This window comes from Embiotoca jacksoni, unplaced genomic scaffold (assembly GCF_022577435.1).
Source record: "Embiotoca jacksoni isolate LCO1_2020_lvr unplaced genomic scaffold, fEmbJac1.0.p SCAF_16, whole genome shotgun sequence".
NCBI lineage: Eukaryota > Metazoa > Chordata > Actinopteri > Embiotocidae > Embiotoca > Embiotoca jacksoni.
In genome coordinates this window covers 1,035,924-1,047,942 of record NW_027185296.1, presented here as the reverse complement: position 1 = coordinate 1,047,942, position 12,019 = coordinate 1,035,924, and the positions used below count along the sequence as shown (strand labels likewise).

The window sequence follows — 12,019 nt, the reverse complement described above, 5'->3', positions numbered from 1 at the left end:
GATCAGAGCCCCAAAGGGAGGACGATTTTTATTGCGTGGAGATCAAAAAATAATTTATTTGCGGAGATAAAAATTTTAAATCGGACAAAACTTGACATTAAACCTTTATAGGAGCCGCTCTAATTTACATAGTCAAGGTGAAAACTGGTTGAGGAGTTGTTTCTCCAAAAAGTCGTGAATATGATAAATGATCCTTGGATAAGTGTAGAAGCAGAGCCCTGTACATGCATCAATCTTAAAAGCACTGGCCTTGATCTTACGCTGGCAGGTTTGCTCCGTCCAACACGTTGGTCCAAACTGAAATACCTCAACCACACAAGCTACTGCTACCACTGCACAATGTACACTTTATGAACTTAAACCTAATTTAGCTAACCAGCACATGAAAAAGTCCGCTATTAAAAGTGCTTGTTTTGCTACTGATAGGTTCAAAGTGTAATTCTGTGTGTCTGACCGTGTTGGCCACCAGACTCCATTAATACAAACAGTAATTTAACGTGTACAACACTGGAGTTGAGTCTGATGGCTTTGAACAGGGCGATGTGGGACAATTGATATGCAGCCTTACAGCCATAATACAAACATATTGCTATCGGTCAGTGATATTTAGTATGACCTTTTTTTAATGGCTTTTTGGAGAACATACTATAACAAGACATTTTTATAAAATTTTGGACAACATATTTTAGTATGATATTTTTGACATTTTGGATGAGATACTATATGGTATGACGTTTTGGACGACATACTGTAGTATGGGGTTTTCATGATATTTTGCACAACATACTATAGTATGTTTTTATGACATTTCAGACAACATACTATAAAGTATGACATTTGCATGACTTTGGAGAACATTGAAGACATGTTTTGACATCTTGGACAACATACTATAGTATGATTTTTTTAAGACATTTTGGAGGACAAACTCTACTATGACATTTTTGCAATATTTTGCAGTCTCCAGGATTTCGCTAAGTTTTTTTTGTGATTGTTGCAATCAAAAATGCTTGGCTTTTGTGGTGGATTTTCTCAAAAATTGCCATGTAAATTGCGGAGCTTGTGAAGTGAGTTTTTGGCGTAAAATTGCAGGAATTAGAAAAAAATTGCAAGTTGATTGCTTTCAGCACAGCTTCTGCTGATGACATTTCTTGCGGAAAAATCGCAAGTTCCCGCAAATATTCTCCGCTTCACTCAGTTTACCTGTGAGCGTGCCAGCTGTGCTGTCTTCCCGGTAAGACAAACTCACCTGAAGTCTTGCGTGACCCCTGAGGCCACCAGCAGATGCTCAGCTGAAATCCGGCACTGGTCACCTGTCTGGACTCCACCTGTCTGCTGCCTGCCCCGCTCACACTCCCGGACAATGTTCCGCTGGACGCAGCCACCCTCCACACCTCATTTACCATTTACACATACACATACACTCAAGCCTGGACTCTCACACACACAAAACCCATTCTCCCCGGACACCAACAACTGCACTACTTCATTATATTCAATAAAACGGTTTTAAATTAATTATTCCGGCTTCTGTGTCTGCGCTTGGGTCCTCCTCTGTTCACACATAACACAGCATTATATACTATGATACTTTTTTAGGACATTTTGGACCACATGCTATACTAAGACATTTTTAGGACATTTTGGACGGCACACGCAGGCATTATGACATGTTTGACTTTTTGGACAACATAATATATATTGAGGTTTTTAATGAAATTTTGGATGACATACAAACATTTTTTTTACATTTTGGACCACATGCTATTGTATGAGTTTTTTTTCCCTGATGTGATATTATATACATATATATAACATATAGGGGACATTTGAGATGCGTTTGATGCAGCAAAAAAAAAGAGGACATTTTGACTTGTAGGAGAAGCACAGGTACAAAAAATAAAATTCATGATGCCTGGTTCCATTTTGGTACTCGGCACTAATTGTGTGTCAGGCAGCTGGTATTTGGGATATTTCCCATTTCGGATCGTCCCTCTTCTAAGTTGAGAGGTTCACATGAAGACAACAAACAGGCAACATGTCCGCCACAGAACATGTGCTCTACGTCAGAATATTAAAAAGTGACAAACAACCATCACCCATGTAAACCAGGATAGCGATTCATTGGAGCTCAGGGGATTGATATTATTTGTACATTACATTTCTACATTTTGATGTACTGCTGTTTTTTAACATGTAGCTAGAAAACTAGGTAGGCTTGGTTAACCAAATCTGGCTATTTCACTTTATTTTCAGAGCAAGTACTCTCCACAAAAACCTCCCACTCTCCTTCTAAGATATTCCCAGTGCGACAGACGTTCAGGTGCATTTTCCCACTCAGAAGTCTGAACTTCTCCACTTCCACTAAAACATCGATGTTTTTCCTACTGTGACAAGTCAAAATGTCTGCTGTGAAAAAGGCCTTTCAAGATGAGACCTTGTGTAAATACCTGAGTTCAGCCAGGCAGAAATTACAGTATCTTTGACAGAATTTTAGTCATGCTAGTATGTACATAGCCACTTGGAAAACTAAACAACTGTAATGCATAACATGAAAACAGTACACTTTGATTCAAAAGTTATTGCTGCATAACTGAAGCTCAGAAGTCAGCAGCAGTTTCATTGAGTATGGAGGTAGTTCATGCACATCTCAGTTGATTCAAAAGAAGACTCCAGATCACTTCTTGTCATTGTTTTTGGTCTTTTTTTTTTTTAGTAGCGTTCTTCTGTCTGATTTCAGCGTTACATTAAGCATTCTGAGAAAAGCCACTGCAGTCAATTTTGACTGCATCCAGGGTTAACTTCCCTCCAAACTTCATTGGCTCTATGAAGGTGTTGGGACTGGAGAAGAAATACATGTCCTCAGACTCTTCCTCCTCCTCTTGATCCACCTCTTCCATATTTCCCAGCCCCGGTGATGAGATATAGCCGACGGTTGTGTTCGTGTCTAAGGAGGTCAGCGTGTGATCGGAGCTGTCCGAGTCATGGGAGAAGCTCTTGATGTAGGTGGTTAGAGGATACAGCCGTGTGGCCGGCACAGTGTCGGGGCTCAGGCTGGTCTGAAGAGGGAGCTGTGAGGAGACGTTTGTGGAAGTGTCACTGTTCTGCCCGGGCAGCTCCTCCACATCCACCAGGATGGGCTCTTCTTCCTCGGTTACACTGGAGTCACTCAGCTGGAGCTGCAGGTTCAACTTGCCCTGTTTGGAGGGGAGACACTTGTTTAAATAAGCAACAATGAGGGCCGTACTACAGCTTGAATGTTTTCGCTCTTCTACATCATTACCTTCTCTTGGGTACACTCTTTCGCCCACTTGCTGTTTGCAGGATCTGGCACAACATCGAGCATGAGGCACTGGAAAAACTCCCAGAACCTGAGGGGGGGGGATGTGGAAAACTGCTGAACAGCCCAATGTGGAAACTTTTTATGGCAACCCAATCATTTACTCCTGAATAATGTCACTGGTAATTGCTGTTTGTTTTCTGCAGAACTTTAAATGAACAAAATAATAAGGGTGTAAGCATGCTGTTGCTCATGTACATACCTCTGCTTTACCGCTGAACTCTGGCACAAACACAGAAGAAGCAGCACAAACAGGGAGGTGACGACACACATGAGTAGGAGGAATAGTTGGGTCTCCTCTGCAAGAATGGTAGTGAAACACGAAGATGTAAGATCACAGCATACACATTTGGCTCTTCTGGTACATTCGGTTAGAAAAGTTAAAAGAAAAAACAGGCAATGAAGCCTGAATACCATAAAACGTTAGCTATAGCTGTGATGGTGAAACTATTTTGTAGTTGTTTGACATGTAAAGTTGTTGTGATGGGAAAAATCTACAGACGTAGGGACAACATTCAAGAAGTTGAAAGGTACAGAAAACAATTGTCAGTGGAATTAACTTTTAATTTCAACTCCTTTGAAGGAAAGAGTCTGAAGATTTAATGGCTCATGTATTATGTATGTGTAGGTCAGTTGAAAAAAATCTCCTTTTCCACTTTTGAAACTCACTTCTTTTTTTTTTTTTACAGATTACAGCCAATTAGTCTTTCTACTTTTTAGTCTTCCATAGACATTTCTGGTCTTAACAATCAATTGGATTGTAAGAAATTTGTATTGAATGTGGAAACATTACAGGCTTATGTTGGTGTAAAAGAAATTTAACCAGTAGAGGAGTTTAGCCCAATGAATCTTGCAGTCAGCTAGAAGAGACAAATAATATACATTTAATGTGTTAAATAAAAGCCTACATGCACCAACCAGGTAGCTTCACTTCGCATGAAGACTGAAAACAGCTAGCCTGGTTCACCTACCAGCACTTCAAAAGCTCCATGATTAACATTATATCTCATTTATTCAATAAAAAAAAGAGAAGTTAAAAGGAACAGTGTGGGATTTCAATGTCATCCAGTGGTCAAATTTCAGATTGCAACCAACTAAACACCCTCGCCTCCCCTTCCAATCATGTAAGAGAATAAATCTACAGTGGCCTTTGGGTAATGCAAAAACATGAAAGGCCCACTGTGGAACTAGTGTTTGCTTTGTCTGTTCTGAAACATGGCTGTGCATGGCTGGGCTCCATGGACTGTAGATACGATAAGCTTATTTTAACAAAAACACAATGATTCTTATTTTCTGGTGATTGCTAGTTGCTAGTCAACCAGTGGAGACAAACAATTTTTTACAAGAAAGCAACAAGGCATATTTCCCCAAGAACTATTCCTTTAAAAATAAATTGAAAAGCTGCTTACGCTTGAGGAAGAACTTGACCTTTTGCCCTGCACGGCTTTCATTACCAGTTGTAGCAGTCATCCACAGGCTGTAGTCACCTGAAGGCAGGTCTTTGATCACATATGTCCTCTCTGATGCTGGTGTAGAGTCTGCAAACGTGTTTACACACACAGAACAGAACATATGCCTGTCAGCATGCTACATATAAAAATCACCCATATTTCAGTCAAATCTGTGACTATGAAAAATATCAGGGTTATTTTTTTTGTTTAATGCTCTAATGTTCAGTTTGAGTCCTCTGCTTCACTTAGAAAAAACACTGCAATGTCCACTTGCATTCTTTACAAATCATGTCTTAATGGCACACTGGAAAATGGCCACTCTTGTTTTGCATAAAAAGCTGCTGAATAAAACATTAGTTTTAGTTGTAATCAAGTGACAGCTCTGTCCTGACATGCTTTAACCGCATCCCATATCCTCTGCAGATGGCAAAACACCCTATCAATTGGTGACCTGATGTTCAGGGCTAGTTAAGGGCTTTTACCACAGGGGTGCAAATAAACAGTGAGTCAGTCAGGAGTGTCTTCTCTGTTTAATTCAGTTCCTAGCTTGTTAGACCTTCGGTGAATGTCATTCCCCCACTCTCTTTACCCATATTTCCTGTCAGTCTCTACTGCTCCTAACAACTAAAAGAAAAAAACGCTTTAAAAAAAAATAACAAAAAAAACCCCTCCACCATAATGGTGCACATGCAAACATTGTTGATGCAGAAATCATTTTTTTCCAATATACTTTACAAATAGGAAATAATTAATATTATTTTTTTTATTTTTTTTTTTTTAAATAAAACAGTAAGGTAAGAAAAATACTGGACAACTCTGTTTTAAAAATGACAACCCACTTCCCCCTATTTTCGTCTTGTTACAACAACATGTCAAATTTGTTCTTACAATGCTGCAGGTATCCGTTGCTGTTTTCCAAATAGATGGTGTACTTGGTGATGCAGCCCATGCGCTGATCCCTGGGGAGGTCACTCCAGGTAATTTTCACTTTGTTTCCCTCAACCGTCTCTTGGACTGATGGCCCCGCTGCTGGAGCTGCAAACAATAAACAGAACCCCAAAAAAACACTGCTGTATGTGAAGATATGAAAGGAATATTTTAATTTGTAAATCTTAAACCACTGCTGAACTCCTTTTAGATCTTACCTGACCACAAAGTTGCAACACCTTTAAATCTGGTCCTACTCAATCCGCTGTCATTATAGAGAGCATACACTGCTCCCTCATAGCACTCATATGGCTGAATACCTGCATAAATAAAGACAGTGAAGCATTTGGAAAGAAAAAATATTACGAAAGACATAAAAATTAACTTAAAAATTAAGCACACTGTTCATCCCTGCTTTGGATTTTTCTCCTCTTTCATTTGTATTTACTTTACCATCCCACCTGTAATAATAGTATGGTAGTCATTCTTGCCCAGTCTGACCCATCTGAGCTCCTCCAGCTTGTGGCTCTCTGGATACCACTCCAATATGTACGCACTTGGTAGAGGTGCAGCTTTAGCTTTCCTCCAGGAGATGGTGATATTGTAATTGCCTAATGTGACACGCACATCCTGAGGGGGTTCAGCTGAAAAGAGAGGAGCCTGTAAACACGTACTAGACAAAAGGTGAAGAGACACTAATTTCACCCAGTGTTACTAATGTTTTTTAACCTATTAAGAAGTATGTGCATAAACAAGTGTTTATTCGTACTAATTCCTCAATTTTAATTACCTTTTGTGCGCCGGGTTGTTATTCTGGCAGGAGGTGACAACCCTTTGGAGTTGCGAGCCCACACTGTCACTTCACAACCGGCACAGGATGGGACTGAATAACTCCTGGTGTCGGCACTGATATTAATCACATCAGGTTTGAAGGTCAGGTTTGGGCTGTAAACGCTGACTTTATACTCTATGATCTTCCCTCTAGAGATGGAAATGTTCGCCTCCTGCAATCAGAGAAATGTTGAAGAGTAAATCAATGACTTCATTACTATATTGTAGATTTGCTTTTATCTCAAGGCCGCAGAGTAGAAGGAAAATTAAATGAATACATGAGCCATGGACTTACACGCTGCACAAACTCAACATTACTGCAAGATGACTGTGACATGATTTCTGTTCAGCTCCTCTTTTTCTTGTAAATTGAAACTGTGGTGTCTGTCGACAAGTTTCGCTTATCTCTGACTGGCTTTATGTGACATGAAAAGAGTGTAGGTATATGTGTGTGTGTATGTGGTGGGGATGCGTGTATATATGAGGATGTCATACTTCAGAAGTGGTCAAGGGTTGACCTTTAAAGTCAATGCAGAACGTAGTAACAAAGCAGGAAGATCGGAAAGCATTACCATGGCTACAATGTTGGTCGCCCACACATACACAGCATGAGAGAGGGGAGAGGGAACACATGGAGACTGCAAACCCTCAGACTCATGCAACTCTACGGCGGTGTTACGTGCTGTAGATTTTTAATCATGGTCATCCAGAATTTTAACAAATTACAAGCATCCACTCAGAAGACAACAAGTAAATTGTGAGACTTTGTGATAAGATTTAAAACTCACCTTCCAGTAAACCCTCATGGATCTAGAGTCAGACGCAGGGTCAGTAAACCATATGTCCAGCTCTTTGGCAGGAGCTAGAATGAGAAAACAAGATGTCACTGGAGCATAATACTCAAATCATGTGTAAGATGATTGATACAGATTAGAACAGTTTTTTTTTTTCAGTGAATGAGTGCATCAGCATCACAAGTAACAATCAGTTGTACGAGCTCTGTTTAATTTTCCTATGACAGGAGTGAGTAACAGTTCCAAGAAACCTCATGCATCTGATTCAAAATACATGTAATTGGTGCCTTCACATTATAATGAGTTCCACATTTTCTAAAGAATTTATACTACATTCTCAAAATAAAAGTAAGTTTTAGTAACTAAATCCTGACATTACTAAACTGACCGATGTCTTTGAGATAATAGCACCTGCTATGAAAAACAAGCAAGGGTAGAGTTCCTCTACCGTAACAGTGGCACAACACTGGCAGTGGTGTGTGACAGTGTGATAACCCAGTCAGGAAGAATAGGTCCCTTCACCCTGTATATTTGTGTACAAAATGTAGGCATAATTTCTGAGATGTGAATACTGCTGCATTGATCTGCCTTTACAATGATGCACAGCATTGTAAAGCATAGACCCAAACTAGCAAAGCATGCAGTTCAAGTGCTGTTGAAAAAACTGGGACTTTCCCAACTGAAGCCTTTTAAATGCAAACAATCTACAAATTTCACTTCACTGCTGTTCAGTGATGCGTAAATTATTTGTCCTCTGAGTTTGATGGCCCCTCAATATGATGTTTGAATGATTTAAAAATAGTGGATGTCACAACTTCAGTTTTTAAATAGTGCCTTATCAAAACTGCACTTATGAAAAGATCACAAGCAATTTTCAGTTATAGTCATGTTTAATCAAAACTAATTCAAACAAGATTGACAAATTCAAGTAATTAGAGTGTTTGATACATGCTTAAGCAAATAAATTGTAATGTAAGGCACCCTTTACAAAAATGTCTCTTAAGCCTTTTCTACTCTGACTTCTGGTACTGCTTGCTGTATAACAGGAGATTACAGATCTGCCACTGTTGCACTTTCATAGCTTACATATATGCACACAGACCTGCGAATCTTCACACCATCAGTATTACAAATGCAGCGATATTTCCCACATAACATTGCTATCCTCTTTAATACTTCACTTTTCTCTCGTCTCTAGCTCAGTGTTTAACTGATACATAATTAGAATCAACAACATCTTACTAAAGCTATTTATTGTGATCTCAGTGTAAGAAATTGTGCACATTACGTCTTATGTGTAAAAACTGGTTTTGTTCTCAACACATAACCCAATGAGGCCTGTTTCGGTGGCTCACAGGTATTTTGCAGGTACTCAGTGATGCACTCATAACTGCTTCAAAAAACCCAACACAAAGGAAACTTCATTATCTGATAACTTGCAGCGATAAAGTGCCACAGGGATACTGTACTGTTTGTCTGAAGACAGAATCAGTGGGATTTTCATTCAGGAAGTGCAAAAGAAGACATAAAGGTAAAGCTTTGAGCAGTCTTTCAACAGTTACTTACCCTCCTCTTCAGTCCAGCTGGAGATGTTGGTGCTCCACTGACTCCATAGACCGGTGCTGAATTTTGATCTGGCTCTGAAATGGTACAACCTGTAAGGCTCCAGAGATGAGATTGATCTGACTCGAGATGAATTCGTCTGCGCAACCTGTAAGTTAACAATACATGCATTTTTCAGTATTTAAACTCAGGTATCCATATTCATAGATTCATAGACTGACAAAGACTATTGCTTATTCTAATAAAGCCTTTTATGAACATACCCTTAAAATACCCAATGGGGTGTGAAAGGTCACATTTCAGCTTGTTTTATGATACTTGTGCATCATCGTGAGTTCACCTCTGCACACATCAATGGTGCCACTCATATCTGCCTTTAAGTCTGAATCAATAGAGGACCCATGAGACCTTTTGGTAACCTTCTGCAATATTTCTGGCTGCACATCATTGAAAGTCCCTAAATTGTCAAAATCTGAACCAGTTAAAACTTCTTACTGAGTCTGGACAATTTGTCCATGTCTGTTGTTCATCTCTGTATTGGATCTGTAGGTGCTGCATCCTCATAGACTGCTCCACCTTGATGATGCACTCCCGAGAAGAGCACTTGGGCTGCACAAGAACAGGAGCTGGTGGCATCACTGTTCAGATCAACACAGTCACCAGAAAGGTCATAAAAATTAAAAACAAAAATCTTGTGCTGCAGTTACAATACAGGCTGCAGCGGTCAAACAAGATGAATTTAAAAGACAGGGCTCCCTCTGCATCCATATTGGTAGTTACTGGACTTAAAATTAGGCCGTAAAAAGCTCGTTCAGAATTTTGCTAACAACTTTCACACAAACAACAATAACACACAAAACAAAACATCTGTACAGGAGCTGCACCTAACAAACTGTAGTCCTTGGAGCACAAATATTTATGAGACTCTTACCGATGTCACAGAGTGTGTAGTTGGTGAGGGAGGAATTGACGGAGCCCAGTGGATTTTGGGCTTCAACCCACACAGAGATGAGCTGGACAGATCTGGACACATCGAAACTAACTGACAGGACCTCAGTTCCTTTACTGGAGACTATGTTTGACTCTGGTCCATCCGTGTGGTTTCCAGATACAGTTCTCACCCTGACACAACACACATCCAAGTTTCAGTTAACCGTATATTATGAACGCATTGATGAGTAGAGTATCCAGTAAATGTAATAATTTGGTGACTCACCACAGCATCGAACTATTACGAAGATAGGTGTCCCGTCCTCTGCTCCAAGTGCAGACCATAAGTCCGCTTTCAGTGTTTTTGATTTTGTAGATGCATTTAAGGTTTTTTGGGTGATCTGGTAGATCTAGAGACCAAAGAAGAAAAAAAAAGGGTTGAATAAAACCCAAATATTTTGTCGAGATTAATGGCGCTGCAGTCATTGATTTCACACGAGTTCACATTTCAACACATTAGGAAAATTTAATTAGGAGGTAGAATTGTCAGGATCAGACTGTAACATTTGTTCTATTAGTAAAGATGGATCATTCTAATCCATAAAATGCAATATCTTTTTCAATATTGGAACTTATTGTTATAATATTTTGTGCATGTTCTACTTTAGGAATCTGTCATGCTGCATGTGTCAAAAAAAACAACTCAAATGAGACACATCTCTGGTCTGTATCTGATAAGATACTTGTCAGTTGGCTTTGACACATAGCTGTGTTCAGCCTTCAACGTGTGTGTACACTAAGTAAAGAAGAGAAAGCAGAACAAGTTGTACCTCTTTTTTTTTTATAGCTCCTGTAGCTTGATAAGTTAGTCAAAGTTTCATCTTGAAACATCACACACTGCAAAGCATCCTGCAGGATTTTTGTCTCTTCACGAGAGTTTTAAATGAGCATAATTTGGAAATGGAAGATGAATTTAGTGGCGTCATCCACATTGAAGCTGCTGGCTCATGTTGAATTACCATTATGATGTTATATGTGACAACTATTGCATTAAAAGCTTCCCATTTGAAGTAAAACAGGATGTTTTCCATCAAATTGAAAGTGTGACTCACATCCAGCTGAGATGTCCAGTCCACAGGGGTCCGGAGCAGGAAGAGAGTTGCAGTGACAGCTGTATGTTCTGTTCTTTGTGATGTTCACCACATTAAAGTATATAGTTGTAGAATTAAATTTGTTGTGGCTCTGTGGTGTGGGAGGGTGGCCACTGCGCATGGATTTCTTGCACTGGCAGTTAAAGGTGCAGTACACCTTAAAAGTGGAGCCTCGCTGCACCACAGGTCCGGCACTGGACCAGATGACACAGGACTTCTCACCTAAAAGCAGACATAATCATTTATTCAGGATCCTAAAACATGTTCATAATGTAGCATTTTTAGCTTTTTATGTACTTCAACTATTCAACTTTCATCTCCAAACAGTATGAGAAGAAAAAAATATGAAATGCCAACCAAAAACTTTAGAAGTGTGAATCCATCAGTAATGTGAACTCACCATTGCAAGGCTGCACGGCCAGCACAGTAAAGGAGAGGAAAACGGACCATGCCAGGAACATTATCGCCATCAGTCATCAGTAACTATATATTACATCGCTAAAGGGAGCTGCTGTTCACTCTAGAAAAACAGAAGTAAACAAATTAATGCAGACATTTATGTTTCGGAAATTATGAGGATCTTAATGATCAAAAGGTCAATTCTCACAAGACATTAGTGCTTCAGAAACTCCCCCCTGCTTGTAAGCACAATTTTTTTTCCATATCAATATGAAATCATAGCTATATTTTAAGCAGAGCCTCATGGCTGAACTGCAGCTGCGTAACGGGCGGTGGGAAAAACGTGGAGAAAACAAACTCACCGAAGCATCAGATCCCTGCATTATATGAGCAATAAACTGCTTTCTGTGGTGTTTGAAGCTTTATCCGCCATCACGTCTGGTCCGAGACACCTTCATGTGGAGCAACGAGTCCAGACTGTGGTGAAGTGACAGCGGAGGAGATTCCGTGTTGGCTGACTGACTGCCGCCTCTGGTGTAACGTGATCAACTTTCAGAGAACATGTCACAGTTCGTCAGAGGCAGGTCTACCCAGGCCACTGATTATTGGCTATTTACCAAACTAGTCTTATGC

The 12,019-nt window shown here is 39.8% G+C and overlaps 1 protein-coding gene across 1 annotated transcript; it reads right to left on the bottom strand.

The window, feature by feature from the left end:
- Nucleotides 1-1,709: 1,709 nt before the first annotated feature.
- Nucleotides 1,710-11,906, bottom strand: il12rb2 (interleukin 12 receptor, beta 2a). The gene is made up of 16 exons (XM_069150081.1): nucleotides 11,749-11,906; nucleotides 11,388-11,507; nucleotides 10,949-11,209; nucleotides 10,123-10,246; nucleotides 9,838-10,028; nucleotides 9,402-9,544; nucleotides 8,910-9,054; nucleotides 7,338-7,411; nucleotides 6,509-6,722; nucleotides 6,180-6,362; nucleotides 5,937-6,038; nucleotides 5,680-5,826; nucleotides 4,750-4,878; nucleotides 3,543-3,639; nucleotides 3,284-3,371; nucleotides 1,710-3,197 (listed from the first exon to the last, which is right to left on the bottom strand). Exons 2-16 carry the CDS (start codon nucleotides 11,455-11,457, stop codon nucleotides 2,748-2,750), a joined length of 2,418 nt encoding a protein of 805 aa, XP_069006182.1. The 5' UTR covers nucleotides 11,458-11,507; nucleotides 11,749-11,906; the 3' UTR covers nucleotides 1,710-2,747.
- Nucleotides 11,907-12,019: the final 113 nt, after the last annotated feature.

Excerpts from the sequence above, each read along its gene's own strand:
- il12rb2 (XM_069150081.1), bottom strand. The coding sequence starts at position 11,457 with ATGGCGATAATGTTCCTGGCATGGTCCGTTTTCCTCTCCTTTACTGTG. Across the intron at positions 6,363-6,508 it reads AACAACCCGGCGCACAAAAG|CTGAACCCCCTCAGGATGTG; the intron begins GTAATTAAAATT and ends CTCTCTTTTCAG. Across the intron at positions 3,198-3,283 it reads AAGAGTGTACCCAAGAGAAG|GGCAAGTTGAACCTGCAGCT; the intron begins GTAATGATGTAG and ends CCCTCCAAACAG.